The sequence below is a fragment of the Prinia subflava genome, chromosome 15 (assembly GCF_021018805.1).
Source record: "Prinia subflava isolate CZ2003 ecotype Zambia chromosome 15, Cam_Psub_1.2, whole genome shotgun sequence".
Classification (NCBI taxonomy): Eukaryota; Metazoa; Chordata; class Aves; order Passeriformes; family Cisticolidae; genus Prinia; species Prinia subflava.
The window spans coordinates 6,554,454-6,574,653 of NC_086261.1; the positions used below are offsets into that span (position 1 = coordinate 6,554,454).

A 20,200-nucleotide genomic window follows, 5' to 3' on the forward strand; every position below is an offset into this window, starting at 1 on the left:
GTGTGAAGGACGTGCAGCCCAGGACAGGCAGGATGGGAACCTCACTGAGGCTTTCTGACAGAGTGGGGATTTTGTTCTCATTTCTTATCAGACGGTTTCTCATGCCTGTAGCTCGATAAGGTCAGCAGTGTTTGTGTGGTCGAGACCAGAACGCTGCTTGGTTCATGCAGCAACCCAAAGCTATAGAATAGGCAGACAAAACCCATTTTTTCCCACTATACTCAGTGCAAAAGGCTTTCCTCTGTTCACTGTTAGTAATTTTTGACTCCACTAGCTTAGAAATGAGTCAGAATGACTGCGGGCGCTACTCCCAGGCAGGAGCCTTCCGTTGCTGCTGGTAGATGTGAGCAGGGGAAGGAGCAGCCAGCTGATTCCCAAATGGCACTTCTGAGTTTCCTGGAAGAGCCTTCAGCAGAGTTGTTTGTCTGAGACGTGCTCAGCCTGATGGGAAATGTGCAACACTGACAATTGCAAACTCTCAAATGCACCCTCTCCCTTTCCCCACTTGACTTTCTTAACAGCTTCTGAAGCCACGTAGAAAATCAAATATATCCCAGTTTAATGCTCCAGGTGCTAATGAGTTAAAATAACACAACAATGTCATATGTTTTAGCACAGATGTTCTTTCCTTATTTTCAAGGTATGATGGAAAATTACTGTAATTTTCTGCACTGGCCAGAAAATGAATGTCATAAAAAAAAACGTTTGGTGAGGGCCTAAGTTGAAAGCTCACACCAGAGAGTGGTTCCTTCTCCCATTGCATCTTAAAATCAGCCTCAGATGCTTCGGAAATGATGGATGAGCAGCAACAGAGGCTCTGTTATTCCTGTGCTGTTGTAGGCTGGTGCTACCACCACTGCTCTGTCTCACCTGTGGCTGATGTTTAATGCTCCTTAAAGCACTGGATATTTTAAATCAGTGTCTCAGCTTTTCGGTGATGTCCCCCAGCTTCCTGAAACATTTACTCAATGCTGAAGGATTAAGCATGCTCTGAAACAGATGGGCAAGCAAAAAAGCCTAATTTTTAGCAGCTTTCTGCCTTGTCTTTTTTACTTTTTTTGTGATCAGTGATACAGAAAATGAGGGTTTGGGGGTTTTAGTTATTAATACTAGTGACACAGAGGAGTTAAAGGAACTTCTTGCTTGCTGAACAGTTGAACTGGAGGAATAAAGTCTGTACAACCAGATTTTTTTAACATAAAAATGCCTTTTTTTTTGCCAAATTGTACACACTAAAGAGGTGTCTTCAGGCTTTCAAGGTCTGAGTGCGAATTTTGTGATTCTGAATTGTCTCACTGCCTCTGTTCATGCACTGTTCCTCTTTCTTGTTTGGTCTGAAAACGTACTTGCTTGTGGGTTTTGCAAGAGTTTTCAGGTTGCTTTGTTCTGTCTTCTCTTGCACAGGAAATGGTGAGACACTGTCAGAATAGCAGCACCCAATGGCCTTATGCTTATCTCTGTCAAAATATCAGAATTACTGGCTTTTATTGAGTCGTTCCAAATGTAAGAGATTCTAGAAATGTGAGCATATTTTGTCATTCTGGACATAGAATTTTTCCTTTATTTCTGCTTCAAGAAATAATTCAGAACTTCACACTTAGAGTGTAACATACATGTAAAATACAGTTCATTATCTCTGTTGTCATGAATGAGTGGAAATATTTTTCTCTAAGCTGCTGAATCTCATCTTGAGCTGTGATCTTTCATCTGCCAAAAGAGTTAAAGCCTGACACCCAATTCTCAGTTCTTATGGGGGAAAAAACGCAGTTTAAACCATCTTTGAAAACTTTGACTCTTAGTAATCTGCTGGCAGAGATCATGGGCAGACTCAGGGTATTAAAAAAAACAACAAAAAACCACAAAACGAAACCACCCAGCTTTTGCTCTGGCATATATGCAGCAGTGCTTATGTGCCAGGTGGTGTTAAAGCGTGCTGGTGTTTGCATTGGTGAATGTGGTGGTTTTGGACCAACACTTCAGTTTCCAGCAGAAAATCTCAACCCAAGGATCCCTGGCAGATGCTGCTCCTGTTCCTTTTCTGGTGACCCTGCAGTAGGGCAGCACTTGGGTTCTGTGCTGTTGATCTTATCCATGATATCTGAGTTTGTATAAATGAATTTCCCCATCCTCTTCCTGTCTTTTAGATCTCATAGTCCTTGTCTTGATGAGAATAGTATTTGTCTTTTCTGAGAAATACTGGCCCTACAATTGGTTTCTCTTTCTGTCTCCTGCTTCTGCTTTCCACCTTACTTTCAGAGGGATAATGCCATCAGGTTTTTTTCTCCTTTTTTTTTTCTTTCATTTAATACCCCTGGAAACTCAGCCTTGCATTGATTTTTAAGCAGAATTTCCTGTTAAATTCTGTGACGAAATGCTATTAAGAAACAAAGGGCTGATTATCCTGGAAAGCAGCCTCTCTCTCTGTATTTGTAGCTAGTCAAGTAAACCACAATGATGCCTGAAAGTTATAATTCTCAGTTGTTTAAGAGTTCAGACAAACAGCAAAAACTGACCTGTTTTCTGTGGGGTTTTGTTTAATTCATTGGTTTTTGGTGTTCTTTTTGACAGACTGTAATGCAATTGTTCACAAAGGCTGTAAGGAGAATTTTGCTTCTTGTGCAAAGGTCAAAATGAAGGTAAGGGATTTCATCTACTCTACTGAATATTTATTTCTTTATTTTTTATTTATTTATATATATATATATAAAACACTTTCTACCACATGTCACAAAGTTTCCAGTTTGTTGTAAAGAACTTCCATCCCAGTGCTGAAGCTTTCACGTAATGAAGACTCTTAAATATACTGTTTATATGAAGAACACACAGATTTTGTGCTTATCCTAAATGCAAGGATCCTGCTTCATCAAGCTAAATAATGTTTGTGCAATTATGATTTCAGTTCACTTCAGTATTGTCATCACTTTCACATTTTCATATTTGCTGCACATTTCTCCATCTGTTATTTTGCCCATTTCATTCAGAGAAAAGAAAAAATATATTTAAAAATACACATACACTGAGAGACTTCAGGAAAAAATCAGCTTTTTTTTTGTTTTAGTTATATGGCACAACCTTCTGTGAGAAGGGAGGGAGAAATTAAAGTGAATTTCATTTTCCTTTCAGCCACAGAGAGGGATGCTGCAGGCACATGATACCTCTTCGTTACCCACAGTAACCATGAGAAACAAAAGTAAGACAATTTCTTTCCCTCTGCTTTGGGAATGGTCTGTGTCTGCTGTTCTTAACTGTTCTGACAACTGATACTGGATACTATGAAAAATAAGCTTTTAACAATGCAGGGATGAGAGCATCACCTCTGTGCATGCTAAGCAATATTTGAGACTTTAGAAGCTGTACTTAAGTTGTACAAAGTTCACCCCTTCAGAGGTGTTGCTCCAGAGAGCAGAAGTGCATCTGAAGAAGGAAAAGATCTGGAATTAATATGAACAGATTAGTTAAAGGGATGTGATGATATAATGAAATCAGGATTATCATTTCTCTGTGGTACTTACTGATAAGAAAAACCTGTCTCAAAGAGGTTGACCAGGAACAGCAAGATTTATATGACTGTGGGCCCAGGGAAATAAAAAAGGCAACAGGGTGGATTGTGACATGTAATTAATTATCAAAACAGCTAAATTCAGTTTCCCAGGGATGTTTCTGAAGTTGCAGGTCCCACCTGGTATTTCAAGCACAGTGCAGTGACTTTTGCACAAGGGTCGATGGTCCTCCTTTCCTATGGCTGTTCCTAATTGCTGACATCCCCTGGGGGTTTTTCTAGAAAGAAAAGGCAGGGAATTTCAGAGTGTGGACCCTTTTAGGTCATCATCATGCCAGTTAACAGGGGTTAAGGTGTTTGCCTGGGCTGACTGTTCTCCCCCCTTCCGCTCAGGCTCGCAGCCCAAGGAGCGCCCGCGCTCTGCGATCCTCACTCCCGACGAAGGCACCGTCACCTCCACCTTCAGCAACAGGAGGTCACAGCAGCCCACTGCACTCTCCAAAAGTGTCTCCATACAGAACATTGCAGGGTAAGGTTCCTCCCTGCTCACCTGACCACGTGTGTGTGAGTTATCTGACGCTGCCGACGCAAAAAAATCCAGGTCTCACGAAAAATAAGTTCGTGTGCTGTGGCTTGCGTTAATGGTTCAAAAGAGATCACAAACAGAGAAATAGCCACTTTCTCTATGATACCATCAGTTGTCTTCTGCACAATCTGAGTGTCTGAGCTAGTTTAGCCATGGCAGGAGTTCAGAGGCACAGCTGAGTTGGCCTGGTAGATTCAAGGCCACTTCACAGGGATGCTCTGGGCTCCGAGGAAGAAATTCCCTTGCCTTAGGCTGGATACTGTGCAAACACACATTTGCAGCTCAGGTATAGTATTAACTTTTGTGTCCATAACAAGAGGGTAAAGGCAAAGAGCTGCAGTCTTCCTGTTTTTAGATTGCATTATACAAAAAAAATATAGAAGAAAATCTAATTTATGCTTCCTACCCTACTTGCATATCAAGCAGTTCTACATGTGAGGCAGTCTCAGGGACTGGCACATTCCGGGCAGTTTGGATGTCCTGGCTCTTTATGGGGAGTTTAATTTCAGCCCATTTTCTGATCTTCCTCAGAGCTAGTGATAAGGACTCTTGGATAGCCTTTGGTGTTGCATTTTTTTTGCACTGTTTGCTGCAAGGGCAGTGAGGATGGGATGTGACTGGAATGGAGTTATCCAAACTGTAAAACCTCAGGAGCGGTTCTTTATGGAAAGCACTGTCACTCACGACTGTAGTGCTTACAGCTTCTCGAGCTCCAGTGGGTAGTTAGTAAACAACTCATAAAAGCACATTTCTGTAGGTAATTGTGCAGTGCTGGCTTTGTTTTCCAATTCATATTTAAAATGCATTTATTCTGCTTATCTGAAAGTACATTTGGCTGGGTTTTTATCATAAACAATATTCCATGTTCTGTTTTTCTGCAGAGTTGGGAACGATGACAGCTTAGTACACACTTGGAAATACCTGTCGCAGTCAACAGACTCTTTACATAAAATCAGCCGGGTTAATGAATCCATGGAGTCACTGGTTGATGAAGGTAAGAGATCTCCATGGCATTTATGGGAGAAGAAATGTCTCAGTTCTGCTTTCCAGCAATAGAAAATCCATTTTCAGCAATTGTCTTCTCTATAATGGACAATTAAAGTGCATTTATTTTAATCTCAGAATATTAGTATGATAAACTAAAACAAAGCCCCACATAGTAATTTCTTTAGCTCACTGAATTATGGAAAAACATTTAGAAGGTTTTAGTTGCAGTTGAGTTACTTGGAATGTAGCTCAGGGACAAACATTTCCTCTTCTGTTGTGGTTTTTTATTTAACTGCAATGCCGTTGCATGGCAGATTAGGAATACATTATCTGAGCTAGCATTTGGTCTGTGTGAAAATGGTGAACAGGAAACTAGCAAATAGCCTTTAAAAGTGTTTTTCATAAATAGTCTTTATATGGTATGTGATCGTTTGTGTCAGTAAAGGAGAATATGTGTGATGCCTGTGGTGTGACTGACAAAGCCTAAACCTAAATAATTAGTCAGGAATCTCAAATGGGACAAGTTCCCCACATCTCAATGGCACTTATGTTGCTTTGTGAAGGTGCAGACATGAATGAAGGACAGCTCATGGGAGACCTGGAATTAGATTCCAAGCAGCTGGAGGCAGAGTCCTGGAGCCAAGTAGTGGACAGCAAGTTCCTACAGCAGCAATACAAAGATGTTGTCAAACGGCAAGATGTGATTTATGGTGAGACATCTGCACCTTCACTTTTCTCTCACTGTAAACAGCTCTTTGATCTACTCACATGCATGGATTTAGGAAAGTTTAGCCTTATGAATAGGAACATTGCTTTGACTTCCTCAAAAGCCAAACTCTCATTCTTGAAGTTCCTAGAAACATAATGTATTCTGTGAAAGCTTTCTTTCTGCATTTCACATACCCAGAAGCCATCAAAAACCCAGAAATTGCCTCTCCTCATTTGTCTTCTTATGACTTTCAAATGGGGTTCCAGCTCAAGCAGGTAACTAGGAAGTCTTTTCCTGAGGGATTCAGGAGCCATCCTGTATGGCAGAAAGGGGGTGGAGGCTGGCAGTGAGGTGTTAGGAAGAAGATGATACCAGGGCTGAAAGTTGAGACCCCAGCAACAATATCCAAAACTCTCTGTTGTGGGACACCTTTTCCCCCCTTTTTCTCTCACACATGAAACTCTTGACTGATGTTACAATTCCTGACACAAAATTTTCTGAAGCAAATTAGAGAAGGCCAGTTATGGAAAAGCTTTCTAATGGCTTGTGGTGTAACCCATGAACTCTTGTGCTCATCCTGTGCAGAGCTAATGCAGACGGAAATGCACCACGTCCGCACCCTGAAGATCATGAACGACGTGTACAGTGCAGCCATGGTAAAGGAGCTGCAGTACGATCAGCAAGTCGTGGACAAGATCTTTCCCTGCCTGGAAAACTTGCTGCACATCCACAGTCAGTTTTTCCAGCGGATTCTGGAAAGGAAGAAGGAGTCACTGGCAGACAAAAGTGAAAAGAACTTTGTTATCAGGAGGATAGGTGACATCCTAGTGAATCAAGTAAGTGCTGGAAAATGTGTGCAGTTCTCAGAACACAGCTGGAAGCCAGATGCTTTTCCTTCCCTCCTGTTTGTGCCTGTCAGATAAGCACAGCTGATGGCACCTTTACTCTTCACACATAAAAGTCTTTGCCTCTGCTTTTTGAAGCAGTTTTTGCTCTTTCAGAGGAAGGTCCACTGTTGAAAATTATTTAGTTCATTTTGAGGGAAAGAGAAGCGTTCACTGACAGGCACAAAACAGTTTGACCACAGACAGGAGTGTAGGCAGGAGCTCACAGCAAAATATGCCCACTGCATTTCTTGGCTGCATTACTGACCTGGTCTTTTAACTTGGGGTGGCTCATTTTACTTTTCTTTATCCTCAGTTTCTGTCTTCTTTTTGTCTGTCTTGACTTTTTTTGTGGTTGGCTTTTAAGCCGTGTGAGTGGAGTCACAGATTTTGCTGTAGGTGTGAGCTCAGTGAAGTCCCCAAATCAGCTCTTTACTCTCCAGAGCTCTGCTTGCGTGCTTTGGACTAACATGATTTCATCAGGTTCTTCTGAGAGCCTGGCAGGCACTGCTGGGATGTCACCCCAGGAGTGCAGTGCAGGTTGGAGCTGTGTGTGCCACTCTTTGCAGTTCTCTGGGGAAAACGCTGAGCGAATGAAGAAAACGTACGGCAAATTCTGTGGGCATCACAACGAGGCCGTCAATTACTTCAAAGATCTCTACTCAAAGGACAAGCGCTTTCAGGCATTTGTCAAGGTAGGACCTGGCAGGACAGATGTAGCTGATGGAAAAAACGTGTCCTCCCTGCACTCTGGGGAAGTGTTTTGCTGCAGAACTGAAACTTTCATCTTTGTTCCTTAGAAAAAAATGAGCAGCTCCCTGGTGAGGCGCCTTGGGATTCCTGAATGTATCTTGTTGGTAACACAGAGAATCACAAAGTACCCAGTCCTTTTACAAAGGATACTGCAGTACACCAAAGGTAGGGACCAGTTCCTCTATTCTAAGCACGTATTTGTTTGTCCAGTGTGAAATTTGGGTCCTTTACAACTGAAGCAGATTTTCTTAACAGCTAATCCAGTCATTGTTATCTCACATCACTGCAATGAGATAACTCAACTCCATACTTCCATTTAGGATTAGTTGTTTAGGTACCTTGATTTAGTTGTTAGAAGTCTGTCTGCAGCTAATTATGCAGCATGCCTAGACTCCAAAATCTCAGCTTGCTTTTTTGTTATTGGCTAAAATATGTAGGTAATTTGTACATTTCATCTCTACTGTCTTATATGCAAAGTATATTGGAAAGTACATTGGAATATTCTCCAGGCTCAACCACATATATGTAAAAGGTTTTGTGAAACTCTCTTTAAGGGGGAAAAGATCTCATTTAAGTATTAAAAAGTTATAATGTGGGAACTTGGGAGAAGAGGAAGGAAGAAAGTAAAATTGGGGAGAGTTAGACTGCAGAAAGACAAAGTCAAATCAAGATGTTTCTGTCTCTTTTTTAAAGAAAATGAAGTGGAACATGAAGACTTGACTCAGTCATTAAACCTTGTTAAAGATGTGATTGCTGCAGTCAATAGCAAAGTCAGCAATTATGAAAAGAAAATGCGTCTTGGGGAGATTTACAGCAGGACGGACAGCAAGTCCATCATGAGGATGAAGAGTGGCCAGATGTTTGCCAGAGAGGACTTGAGGCATCGGAAGCTCATCCGAGATGGGCCTGTTTCACTAAAAAACTCAGCTGGCAGGTTAAAAGGTAAGACTGTCCTGCCTTCTGCTGTGGAAGGATGCAATTCACCCTCTCTTCGTGTAGGATTAGTCCTCAGATTGGTGCCTCCACCCTTGATTTATTCTTCTCCTTTGATAGATTGTGACACCAGCTTTCCCCTGCTGTACCCCCACTCACCTGCCCCCACCAGGCATTTATTTCTCCTCAACCTCTTGAGCTGCTGACACAAACTGTTCAGGAAAGGCTCTGGTGTCCCTGCAGCTGCCTCTTGTTGGGTCAATGTTTTCTTGAGTTGCTTTTTGTTTGTTATCAGGCAGAAGTAGTTTTTTAAAGTGCTGTGCACTGAAGTTCTCCACTGAATTAAACACTAAATTTCCCAAGGAATCTTTCAGCTGGGACCACGGTAGCAGTAAGAGCAGACAGGGCTGTGCCTCAGGCTTGGCAGGAGGGCTGGGCTTCCCTTCCTCCCTGCAGCATTAGCTGATTAAATTACGGTCTGTGGGCATGAATGGGGCCTGGGAGCCTGATGCTGTGCTGTGCAGGAGGTGGTGATAACATGGAATTCCGTATGGGGTGTGATTTATTTTGAGGTTTTTGGAAGCAAGAAGTTTAGGGATGATTTCTAGGCACCAAAGACTACTACTGCCTTTAGATAGTGGATGGAGCAAGTTCTGCAGCTGTTGTGAAATCGTGATAAGCACAGGCTCCATTTGCATTTCTTAGTCATAGAAATGCACAAACATGTCCGTGGTGCAAACTCCTAGGGGAGGTAGGTCCTGCAGGCAGGGTGCAGACCCAGGGAGAGAGTAGATCATTCATATATTCTGGTTATTTTGTGGTATTTGAAATGAACCAAAAACTAAAGGATGAGCTTTTGTTTAAGGGTTTAAGCATTTCCCTCTTGCATGGAGTCCGTGAAACAGAGAAAAAGGCAGTCAAATGCCACCTTCTGCAAACCTCTCAGAGCCTGGATTTCATTTTGCATTTTTGCCTAAAGTTTAGTGGTTCTTTTATCTGAAATGGATTCTGTCTTCCCAAAACAGACTGGAAGGATTTACCCATGGGATGATTTAAGTTTTTGGTTTGCTTCCTTTCTGTCACAAGATTTCCCAAGTATATTACACAAAACCTCTTTGTACCAAGGGGTCTGGGTGGGGCATTACACTTGGTAGTTGCTGTGCAAGTTTATGATATGTTATTAGGAGACTTGGAAGGCTCTGTGTGTACTCTGGGAAAAGACTGATTTAAAATCCTCTGTTGGCTTGAGCTTGTGTTTCCTTCTCCCGTGAAAGAAAGCCAGGTCCTGTGTCTCACGCAGGCTCCCCTCAGAGTTGTGTTTGTCTGAGAGCAGAATTACTGGTGGCTCCTGAAGTCAGTATTTCCTGGGAAAGAAACTGCAGCTGACAAATGTTGTTATTGCACGATAATTTACACCCTGCAAACCACTCATCAAGAGAACCATAAAACCCAAAACTTCCTGTGCAGATATTTTGCTTGAGGGTTGAAATATTGATTGTTTGAGAAAACAGAGCTTCTATTGAATAAATGTCTCTGGCTCTCACTGTTATGCCCATGTCTTAACTGGTAGTGAGCATGTGGCTGGAGAGGAGCACCCCTGCTCCAGTGGGTGAGAGCAAATCCTGCAGGATGCCCAGGTGCTGATTTGTCCTGCTTAATGCAAAGCTGGTTCAGAGCTAACCTGATCTGGCATCTCCAGGAACTGCCCTTGCTCCTCCTGCCAGCTGGGAGGTTAATCCTGCTTCCAGGATTTGCAAAACCAGTCCTGCTGCTCCCCAGCACCGGTGTTATTACAAGAAATCTGTTCCAGGGTGAGTTGTGTGGTTATACTGCACTTCTGTGCTTCTTTTGCAGAAGTCCAGGCTGTTCTCCTCTCTGACATGCTCGTGTTCCTTCAGGAGAAGGACCAGAAGTATGTTTTTGCCTCACTGGTAAGGCTTCAACCTTTTTTCTTTCTTACTTTTCTATGTGAGAGACCCATGATATTGTATTGTGCAGCAAAGCCAGCAATCGCCTGCTAAACAACTTCATTTTCTTGCTCGGAACATTTTTGTTTGCTGAGCAGACTCCATTCATTTTGATGGGAAAACATGTCTTCATGCCCCACCTCCCCTTCCTGCAGCGCCTTGGCACAGCTGATAATTGGCCTTGAAAACCTGCCTGTCACTCAGAACACTTGTGCTTTGCAGTTTGTGCACACTGGAGCAGGGACTGGGCTGGGAGGGGGCGAGGGGATAATGCAAACATTGTAAAAATGAACCTCAGCAGAAGGAAATGTCCCAATACATGGTGAGCTGCTGTGGGGGCAGTGAGGTGAAATGCCAGGGCAGTAAAAATAAAAAAATTGAAAATAAATGCTTGAAAATAAATGTCAGAGAAATATATTTATAATGTGCAGGGGCAAAAACATTAGGTTTGAGGGCAGGCCCCTGAAAAGGGCTGGGCACATTGACCTGCTAAAGAAAACCCAGTGCCTAATGCAGTCTGCTGGGCTGTACCTTCCAGGCATGGTCTAGACTGGCTAAACCTTGTGACCTTTCCACTCTTTGAGCATTTTGAAAGCTGATAATTTGTTATTCCAGTTCCCCCAACCCTCTGCACGGCCTCAGTGCCCTGCACAGAGGAAGCTGATTTGCATACAGTCCTGCCAGTGAAGCAGATCACCCCAGCTGTAGCGTGTGGCACAATGCACAAAGGGGCTGACTCGTGTGCAGGTGCCACAGCAGCCTGGGGACATTGTAACCCAGCAGGCTGATGACACAGAGACCACAGCACACAGTGAACATTACCTCACACACGAGTTCTCACATAGCACTCAGTGTGAGCTGAGAACAGCAGAGGTTTTGTGGGATTTGAAAACAAGGCTTTATCCTGGAGAGAGATGGTGAAGATGATGTGTGTGAAGCAGGCTAACAAGCTGCACCAAGTGTTAGGAGGTGTGGTAGTAGTGACAGGGAGAGTGTGGTTAGTAGAAAATGAGATCAGAGCAAGATATGATACAGTTTTCAAAACCACAAAGTCACTTTGAAATTAATTCTTTCTCGAAATGGAGTGAGGTAAAATTGCTTTTCCTACAGAACTGTTGGAGGAAAGCAAACCCATCCCTTTTTTATGGCCCCATTGAAATGATTTTGTTTTTTTAATTAGCCAGTACATTCAGAAAATGTTTACAAACCTGAAAGATGTAGCACTATGGTTTATTGGGACCTTTGCAATGCTAGTTTGAATCTGGGAGCTAGCTCTGGTCACCCTCCTCACCCATTTCTTTCCATCTGAAGGACCAGAAATCCACTGTGATCTCTCTGAAGAAGTTGATTGTACGAGAAGTAGCTCATGAAGAGAAGGGTTTGTTCCTGATCAGCATGGGTGGAAAGGATCCTGAAATGGTGGAAGTCCATGCCAGCTCCAAAGAAGAGCGCAACGGCTGGATACAGATCATTCAGGACACCATGCACACCATGTGAGACACTCAGCTGTTCTTGTGAGGCAGGGGGTGCTCCGGGTGTGTCCCTGTAGTAATTGAGCCATCTCTCCTGTCCAGGGATAGAGATGAAGATGAAGGAGTCCCTTGTGAGTCTGAGTTTGAGAAGAAATTGTCCGATGCGAAAGTGAGAGGACTTAAAGGTAAAATCTGCCTGGAACAGAGCTGGGGAGCCATTGTGGAAAAATGTACGAGAGGTTTTGGGTTGGGTTTTGTGGTCGAACTGTGACTTTCTTCAATCCTGCATCCAGCAAATAATTGCAGTCCTGGTTTGCAGCTCGCCTTCCTTGCATTATTTATTTTCTGAGCCTGCTGTGCCAGATTGCCCAGGGCACTGTCGTGCTGCCAAACCCAGCACATATTGTCGAGCTCCACTAGATGGGGCCAGTCTCTCAGGAATCGCTCAGGTTTCCTTGCCAAGGCTTTTATTTTCTGTCTTCATCCTTGTTTTGTGTTCACCCCCACAGAACAACTTCAGCAGAAGGATAAACAGATCCTGCTCTTGCTGGAGGAGAAGACGAAGATCTTCCAGGACATGTCAGACAGTTCTGTGCAGGAGGAGATGCCAGACTCCAGGCTGCTCTTCAGAGCCAACACAGAAGAGGCTCCAAAAGGAGAGGCAATCATGAAAACTGCAATAAATGAAGGTGAGCCAGTCATGTAAATTATAGTAACCAACTAGAATTGGGTACCTTCAGTGAAGGCATCAATTCTCAAGCACCAGTTTTGCAGGGGATGTTCTCTCTTTGTCAGAATAACAAATAAGGAGAAACTGCTCCTTATGGTATTGTCACAAGCACAAGTCATGAGGATCAGGAAAGGAAGCAGATATTGGGAAGTGTTGAAAGAGAGCAGGAAAGTCAGCACAAAGAAAACCATGTATTGAACCTGCTTTGGGGTCAGGAGCAGCATGGGATTTATCCTTGGCTGAAATTTGGACCATCCAGGCTTTTGCTGTTCTTCAGTCTCAGCAAGATGTGAGGGTGGGGCCTGGGTTCCAGCAGGCACTTGTGGTGCCTGCAGGGGACAAGCAGTTCTGTTGACAAAGGCAAGGGTAGGTGGAAGCTCGGGCTGCTTTCCAGTATGATCTTTGGAGAGGCTAAAATTATTAAATGCTGTTGTCAGAGGACATCGAGGCTGCCTGAAGGAAGAGAGGGAGGTGTAAGCTTGTGCAGAGCTCCAAGAATTGGAGTTAGTGGTCAGACAGAGTGGGTTTTTTTAGGGGCAGTGTGTACTGTTCATGTGATTGTCACAGAAACCTAGATTCTTTGTACACCAAATAATTTCTGACCTGAGCTCAGGCATGGATGAAAATAGCTCAGAAACCTGAGGGGGGCTTTAACAAAGGCATTGCTGCTTTTTGTCAGTTGAGCTGCTGCAAGACCTGGTGAACAGGAGCCTGGGCACTGCCCTTGGACAGCAGGTCAGCAGCACTGCCATGGATCAGGAGGGAGGAGTTGGCCCCATCTCACTCCCTCGAAGGGCAGAAACGTTTGGAGGATTTGACAGTCATCAGATGAACGCCTCCAAGGGTGAGTAGTTCTGTGTGTGCACATCAGAATTTGTTAATAATACACATCATCATATCCTCTTGCTTCAGAAGGACTTCAGCTGGTGGTTTGGGTTTCACAACTCCTCTCCAGCAATAGGTGATAGATTAAATCACAGATTAGGAAAAAAGCCTGTGTAAAGGTAGATTGAAGGTAGTGAGAACCTGTGGCTGTACGAGGGTTAAACATCTGAACTCTTCACTCCTCTCTGTGCTCTTCCTAAGTAGTACTTGCTGTTTTACTTACGTGCCACATGAAAGCATTTCAAAGCATGAAAGCATCTCAATAAATTAGTTTCTTCATGTTATTATTGTAATATCTACAGGTCTGTTCTTTGTTTTTCACTTTTCTTCCCAGTAGGAGACTGATGCTGTTGCATTTACAAATGGATGTGGATATTGCTGAATCAAACACCTTCTCCCCTGTCTCTGCTCTCTATGCATTTATGTTCCACCTACATCTGCATGTATTATTCCTCCAATTAAGTCTCTCCCAAAGAAATGCGTGACTGCTTATTTCAGCTGCATAGTTGGCTGCTTCCCAATGCCATCTTTCTTTGCTCTAGTCATCAGAAACTTCCCTGTCCTCAAATTCCTTTCTCTGTGGTCTCACTCACACTCCCAATACAACCAGTTTTGCTGTGCTAGTGTCTGTCTCAGCACTGGGATCGTTGGACCTCGTCTGACCTCCTGCATTAAAGGAGCAGTGTTAGCTCCAGACAGTCAGACATGAGAACTATGTAGAGGCTTTCCCAGCTCTACTGGAGAGCTGCAAAGCCCTCCATGGGCCTTGTCACCATGATGACAAAATACTCACACTGGAGGGCTTTGCTGAGGGTTGTGCCTCTCTCTGTTGCAATGATGAATGGGACAACCTCAAGCTGTTGCCTGGATCTAAGTTTTCTGTAGAAATAACCTCTACCTAATTCAGTAGTTGTAGGGTCTTGGGAGATATTGGGAAAAGAATGCAGGGCCTATTTGTTCTGCCCAGGAGGAATGAAACCTGGCATTCTCTCCAGTTGTTCTGTTCACAACCTGTGAAACCTCGGGCAAGGCTTATAACCTGACTCCCCTTCGTTCTCCCCTCCAGCAGAGCAGAAGGGAGGAGTTTCCTCCTGCAGAGAGGTGGAAGGTCCCAGGACGTGGCGCAGGAGAGCAGGTCTGTTAGGAGGACTTGAGGGTCAGCCTCTAACAGCAGAGCCAGCCAGGGGTGGGGGGAGGAGAGGGCCTTTACACCAGGTGTGGTGTCCTTCACACTGCTGCAGGTTCAGGTTTATGTAAAGTTATTTAAGAGTGGCAGAAGGAAGGTTGCTACTGCAGGTGTGGGTTTTCCCCATGGGCTGCATCTCAGCTGGCAACAGGAGTACAAGAGTCTTGGCAAGAGCTAGAGGAAGTGTGATTCCTGTTGAGCAGAAGGGCAGCACAGGGCGAGGGTCAGAGCCCTCCTGTCCCCACAGGTCAGCACAGTTCTGCTCAGGAGCACTGGTATGAACCATCCAGGGGGAAGTTAGAAAGAGAAGCCCAGTGTCCCTTTGAAGATCCAGGTGTCTGATAGCCAAGGTTAATGATAAATTGTTAGGATAGAATTACACAGGGTGTTGCACAGCAGTATCTGACCCAGATGTAAATTAACTTGCACAAGAGAGGCATTGAAACTATACCTGCAATAATACCCTGATATGATTCTGTTATCATCTTCCATCTGCTCTTATGCTGCCTCATGTCTTCTCAGCAAGTATTCTGTGGTAGTAGACAGCAGTGCAGAGCTAGACAGAGCAGGAGTTAATAGCAGTGTACTGAATTTATCAGCACGTTCTCTGAAACCAAAGTCAACCCTAATCTAAATTCACATCCACTTTTTCTGGTAGTGCTGACGTGTTCCATATATTTAGGGCTCAAATTCATTTAGTTAAAATGTCAAGAGCTCTGTGTCCGCTTTTGTGGAACATGTGAGTTTCCTGTATTAAATTTCTCAGACTTTAGCAAGTTCATCTCTGCCTTAAAATGTTGAATAACCGATGTCAATGCTGGTTTCTTCCTTTAGGTGGAGCGAAAGATGAAGGCGACGATGCTCAGGACCTTCGGAGAACAGAGTCAGACAGCATTTTAAAGAAGGTACAGCTTGGTTTGTGTGCCTGCCACCACTGAGATCAGATTTCAGGAGTGACAGCTCTAGCCTTGAAAAATGCCTGAAAATTTCATGACAGTTAGGTACATCCTAATAAGTTAAAAGTAAAATAAAATGTGAAATATGCACCCAAACCCACTGACTTGAAAACCACTGCAAATCAGTCATACTCCTTAGTGGCACAGGTTAGCTACCATCTGCCTGCAGGTCAGCCAGGGCATGTGTTTAATTTTGCATTGTTACTGGAATGCTAAGGTCAGCTACAACCTTGCACCTTTTCCTTCTGGGGATCAATCCATCACATAACTGCAAAATAATACCTAATTAACATTTTGTTCTATATGATTCTAAGTGGCCTAAAAACATGCATGAATTCTCCCAAAATGGAAGGTGGAGGGGAGTGTTTAATGGATGTGTCATTAGTTCAGCTTCAGAAGACATTTGCTATGATTTTTCATTGTCCTCATATTAAATTTGTGATCTTGTCATAGGGTGGAAATGCTAATTTGATGTTCATGCTGAAAAGGAATAACGAGGTAAGAATTGATTCCACTGTTCAGCTGTTCCCTTCATTTAAGTGGCTAGAGAATTTGTCTCAATAGGTGATAATGTAGAAGAAAACACATTTAATTTGCTGAAGCACATCTAGACTTTTAAATACATTAAGCTGAACCCACTGTGTCATTTATTTGTTTAACCTTGGATGTTTAGACAGGGAATTCACTGATTGTCATCTGCTTGCCAGCAAGATGATATGTGCTGATTATAAGCAGCAAGGGTTAATTACCACCAGGATGCACAGGGCTGTATTTATTGAGCATCTGCAGACAGAGAGAGTTTAATTTTATGTTGCAGGTGCAGTGAATTGGGGCAATTAGACTTCTATTCTCCCTTTGATACACATTCATAACTCCCAATTAGCATTAATGACAAAATGAGAAGCAGTTCTCTTAATACTGGCTATCACTCCACTACTGCAAATACTGAAGTGCTCTTTTTTCTTCTTGAGATTAACTGTAGGATATGAGAGATTCAAAGAAATTTTTAGCTAGGCTAAATTTAGGGATAGGGCATCACTCCAAAGTAGCTTGCTCTGTATTAATGCATGAGGCACTTGCATTTCTGTATTTTCAGAAAGCCTCCAAGAACACACCTGCTACACTTGTGTGCCTGCTGTAGTGCAGCTTTTCTGCCTGGTGGCAGTGGGTCCTGTATGGATCAGATGAGGGAGAAGGCTACAAATAGTCCACATCCATTTAAAGATTGCTTTTTTGTTTTTGTTTTTTGCCCCTGGAAATTTTTTCCTGAAAATTTTAAGTGAACTTGTGAGCTTCATTGCAATTACTCAGCTTGTTCTTGAGCAAGCTGATGCTGTGGGAAATGGTTTGCAGAGACAGCCTAGGACTTGTCATGGCCTGTGGGCCAGAAGGTGCCTCTGCAGATGTTCCTTCCCCTGCTGCAATGACAGGGAAGGGAGGGAGGTGATGCCAAGCACTTCTGGGAGATGTTCAAGATGTATTGGTGTACTGGGGATTGATGCAGTCATTGCAAGGGAAGAGTGAGGAAAAGCAGAGTGCAGAGAGTGGCTGTGCAGCTTGTCAGAGCCACTGGTGGGACACAGAGCAAGAGAGGAGGGTGCTGTCCATGTACCCAGCACCCAGTGAGATCTAACAGCAACGCTTCTGTTTTCTTGCAGCAGGTCCTCCAAACCATTACCAGCCTCCATAAGCTGCTCAGTGCTTTGCAGGTAGGCTTAGCCCTTCATCCTGCTCCCACACACTGCTTGCCTGAGCTGCCAGTCCTGCTTTGCCCCTTGTCTCCCCTTCTCCTGTCACAACCCTGCATGGCTGGACACCCCAGGGCTGGCTTGCAGGCTGTGGGAATGAGCTGCTGCCTAAGGGAACCAGTGAATTTGGGACATGCTTTGCCAGCGTGCTCTGGTACCAGGCAGCAGTGCTGAGCTGCAAGTTTGGTGGGAGAAGGGGTTCAGTGCAGCACCCTGAGGTTTTCAGGGATGGTGCTCTCCCACGGAGAGGATGCTGCAGTGCTGTCTCCTCTCTCCCAGGGCGTGGTGCTGCAGCAGGACACCTACATCGAGGACCAGAAGCTGGCTCTGAGCGAGCGGGCTCTGAGCCGCAGCTTCTTCCGGCCCAGCTCGCTGCTGGAGCAGGAGAAGCAGCGCAGCCTGGAGAAGCAGCGCCAGGAGCTGGCCAACCTGAAGAAGCAGCAGACGCAGCACCAGGAGGAGAGGCGCAGGAGGGAGAAGGAGTGGGAGGTCCGGGAGAAGGAGCTGGCGGAGCACGAGGCCGAGCTGGCACAGCGCGAGGAGCAGGTGCAGAGGCTGAGGCAGGAGCTGGAGCGGGAGCGGGAGGAGCTGCAGGTGAAGAAGGCGGCCTACCAGCTCGACCTGGAGAGGCTGCGTGCGGCGCAGAAGCAGCTGGAGAGGGAGAAGGTGCAGCTGAAGCAGGACGTGGAGCGGTTCGCTCAAATGCGGCAGGAGCCCGACCACAACCAGGTAAATGATGTCGACAGCCGGGCTCCGTGGGAGGCTGATCCCTGCAGGGAGCTCCCAGCCAGCTCCTGGGTGAGCTGCGTGCTCCTCACAGGGCACACAGCTGGTGCCAGCGCAGCCCCAGACGTGTGTTTAAAACTGGCTCTTCCCTTGCATATGATGTGCAGTGCTGCACTGCCACTATTGGTGCTCCATGGTGTACTGGGGGTGCCTGGCTGGTGCTGGGCAGCCTGAGCTCTGCCCACTCCCATGTCTGTGTGTTGGGGGATGGCACAGAGGAGGTGGCAGCTCCCAGGGGAGATACCCCAGGCAGTCCCAGGGGGTTGATGTTGCCTGATGTTGGCCTTCACCCGAGGGCTGAGCTTTGGGGAGCAGTCAAGCACAGGGTCAGGCACTTATTCCTTTGCAGAAACAGCCTGAGTGTTGTGGGTAACCTGCAGCCTCCAGCTGTTACAAAAACCACTTGTGAGGCTGATAACTGCAGGGCAAGGCTGTTCACGTGCTGACTTCCATCTCCAAAAGCATTCTCAATATCCAGCCAAGAGATGGCATTGCCCCTGTCCTGAAAAGACTGAGCACCTGCAGCCCAGTTGTGGCTCAGTGAGCAAACGTCCCCAGCTCTGCTGGAAGAGGCTTCTGGCGTCTGCTCACAACCACAGAGAAAAATGCACACACAGATCCTGGTTTGGGCATTTTGCAGCAAGCCAAGGTTTATTCCTTTACAACTGTGCAGCAGTCTTACTGAGGAGAGCAAGCACCATTGGCAAAACATGGACTGAATATAATCCTTAAGCCTGTTGATTATTTGTTTGTTTGTAACTCACTAATTCTGACTGTAATTTGCTTAGAGCTGTAGCAGAGTTAGTTTCTAAATGTTGGATTGCAGAATGGGAATGATTTTGGATGCCTGAATGGCCTAATTGTGGCACTGAGCAGTCAGTAAAAGCAGCCAGAAAAGCTAATCACCAAAGGAGGTCCTGCTCCCTCCCACCTGGCTCCTGATCAAGCCAGAAGTTTTCCAAGCAGCCAGTGAAGCTGTTCCAGCTCCAAGCACTTGCAGACAAGGGGCATGGATGCTGTGGGAGAGGCTGAGAGGTAAAATGCCTTCAAGGCCTAAGAGATTTAGGAGAAGGAAGCACCTTCTCAAGACAGGTATCTGACTGACATTGCAGAGCTATTAATAGAGAGTTCAGTCGAGCTTTGTTGGGCTTGTTTTGATCTTCCCTTTGAATGTGCAAGCTCAATTACATCCTGAGACAGCCGTTAGGAAAAAAAAAAATCAGGAAAAATGCTTTTGCTTTCATCTTTTGCTTGGGAAGGCTTCCTTTGACACATGGTGCTCCCGTGCCGTGTGCTGGCGTTCCCTTCCCAGAGAGGCACGCTGCTGCTTGGCCTCCTGCCACCATCTGTGTGTGCAAACGATGCAGGGTGAGTCTTGCTATTGAGATCTTAGAGAATATTTGCCCTTGGCTTGTTGATACATAGCAGAGTACATGTAGGAGCAAAAGATAGTGGAGTGTTACTCTTTGTATGCCTCGTTTTTTCATCTTGAACAGAGAGGGCTTTTCTCTCTTTACTTTGCCTGGATGGGGACCACGTTTTACCTGGTGAATGAGCTGGATGTTCACAAGAACAGCCTCTGTGAGTGGTCTGGGAAACCTTTTCTATCCATCTTCTCTGCTAGCCTCTTTCATGAAACACTTTTCTTTTCTAGGTTCCAGATCTACATGAGAAACTTGCAAGAGTCTCCTCCCAGTCCAGCATTGATGAATCCTCCATGCAGAAGAACCCTTCCCTTCCTAAACAAGGGCACTTTGATGCAGAACTGTCTGTCTCCCCCAAAAGGAACAGTCTTTCAAGGACACACAAAGAGAAAAGCACTTTCCATTTGCTTAGCACAACAAACCAGACTAACAAGGCAGCTGAGGAACAGACCCAGATGCCTACCCGCCTCTTCAGTTTAGCCAAACCAAAGGAGAAGAAGGAAAAGAAGAAAAAGAGCAGGGGACATCGCTCCCAGCCGTCTGGTGAGTGTCAGGGGAGCTCACAGGTGCTTTTTCAGGGTTGGTAAGATGGCTGTTCTCCTTCAGCCAGCAAACTTGTGGAAGCCACAAACTCTGGCTTTAATGAGGATAGTGTCACGGGGATGGGGAAGGGCAGCTTTGCTCAGTGAACTTCG

At 45.0% G+C, this 20,200-nt stretch overlaps 1 protein-coding gene across 10 annotated transcripts in view; it reads left to right on the plus strand.

The window, feature by feature from the left end:
* AKAP13 (A-kinase anchoring protein 13) overlaps positions 1–20,200 on the plus strand; it is a 205,516-nt gene that overhangs the window by 179,167 nt on the left and 6,149 nt on the right. For 6 of the 10 annotated variants that reach the window (XM_063412789.1, XM_063412788.1, XM_063412791.1 and 3 more), the window contains 20 exons: positions 2,569–2,636; positions 3,124–3,190; positions 3,893–4,028; positions 4,967–5,079; positions 5,636–5,782; positions 6,367–6,617; positions 7,235–7,360; positions 7,466–7,583; positions 8,112–8,360; positions 10,206–10,282; positions 11,630–11,811; positions 11,893–11,975; positions 12,300–12,479; positions 13,200–13,364; positions 14,472–14,540; positions 15,426–15,496; positions 16,001–16,045; positions 17,206–17,256; positions 17,575–18,024; positions 19,736–20,048. In XM_063412789.1, the coding sequence (XP_063268859.1) occupies positions 2,569–2,636; positions 3,124–3,190; positions 3,893–4,028; positions 4,967–5,079; positions 5,636–5,782; positions 6,367–6,617; positions 7,235–7,360; positions 7,466–7,583; positions 8,112–8,360; positions 10,206–10,282; positions 11,630–11,811; positions 11,893–11,975; positions 12,300–12,479; positions 13,200–13,364; positions 14,472–14,540; positions 15,426–15,496; positions 16,001–16,045; positions 17,206–17,256; positions 17,575–18,024; positions 19,736–20,048 (2,961 nt within the window). The remainder of the gene's footprint in view (positions 1–2,568; positions 2,637–3,123; positions 3,191–3,892; positions 4,029–4,966; positions 5,080–5,635; positions 5,783–6,366; positions 6,618–7,234; positions 7,361–7,465; positions 7,584–8,111; positions 8,361–10,205; positions 10,283–11,629; positions 11,812–11,892; positions 11,976–12,299; positions 12,480–13,199; positions 13,365–14,471; positions 14,541–15,425; positions 15,497–16,000; positions 16,046–17,205; positions 17,257–17,574; positions 18,025–19,735; positions 20,049–20,200) is intronic. The other 4 variants (XM_063412793.1, XM_063412798.1, XM_063412790.1 and 1 more) reach the window with 3 other exon arrangements.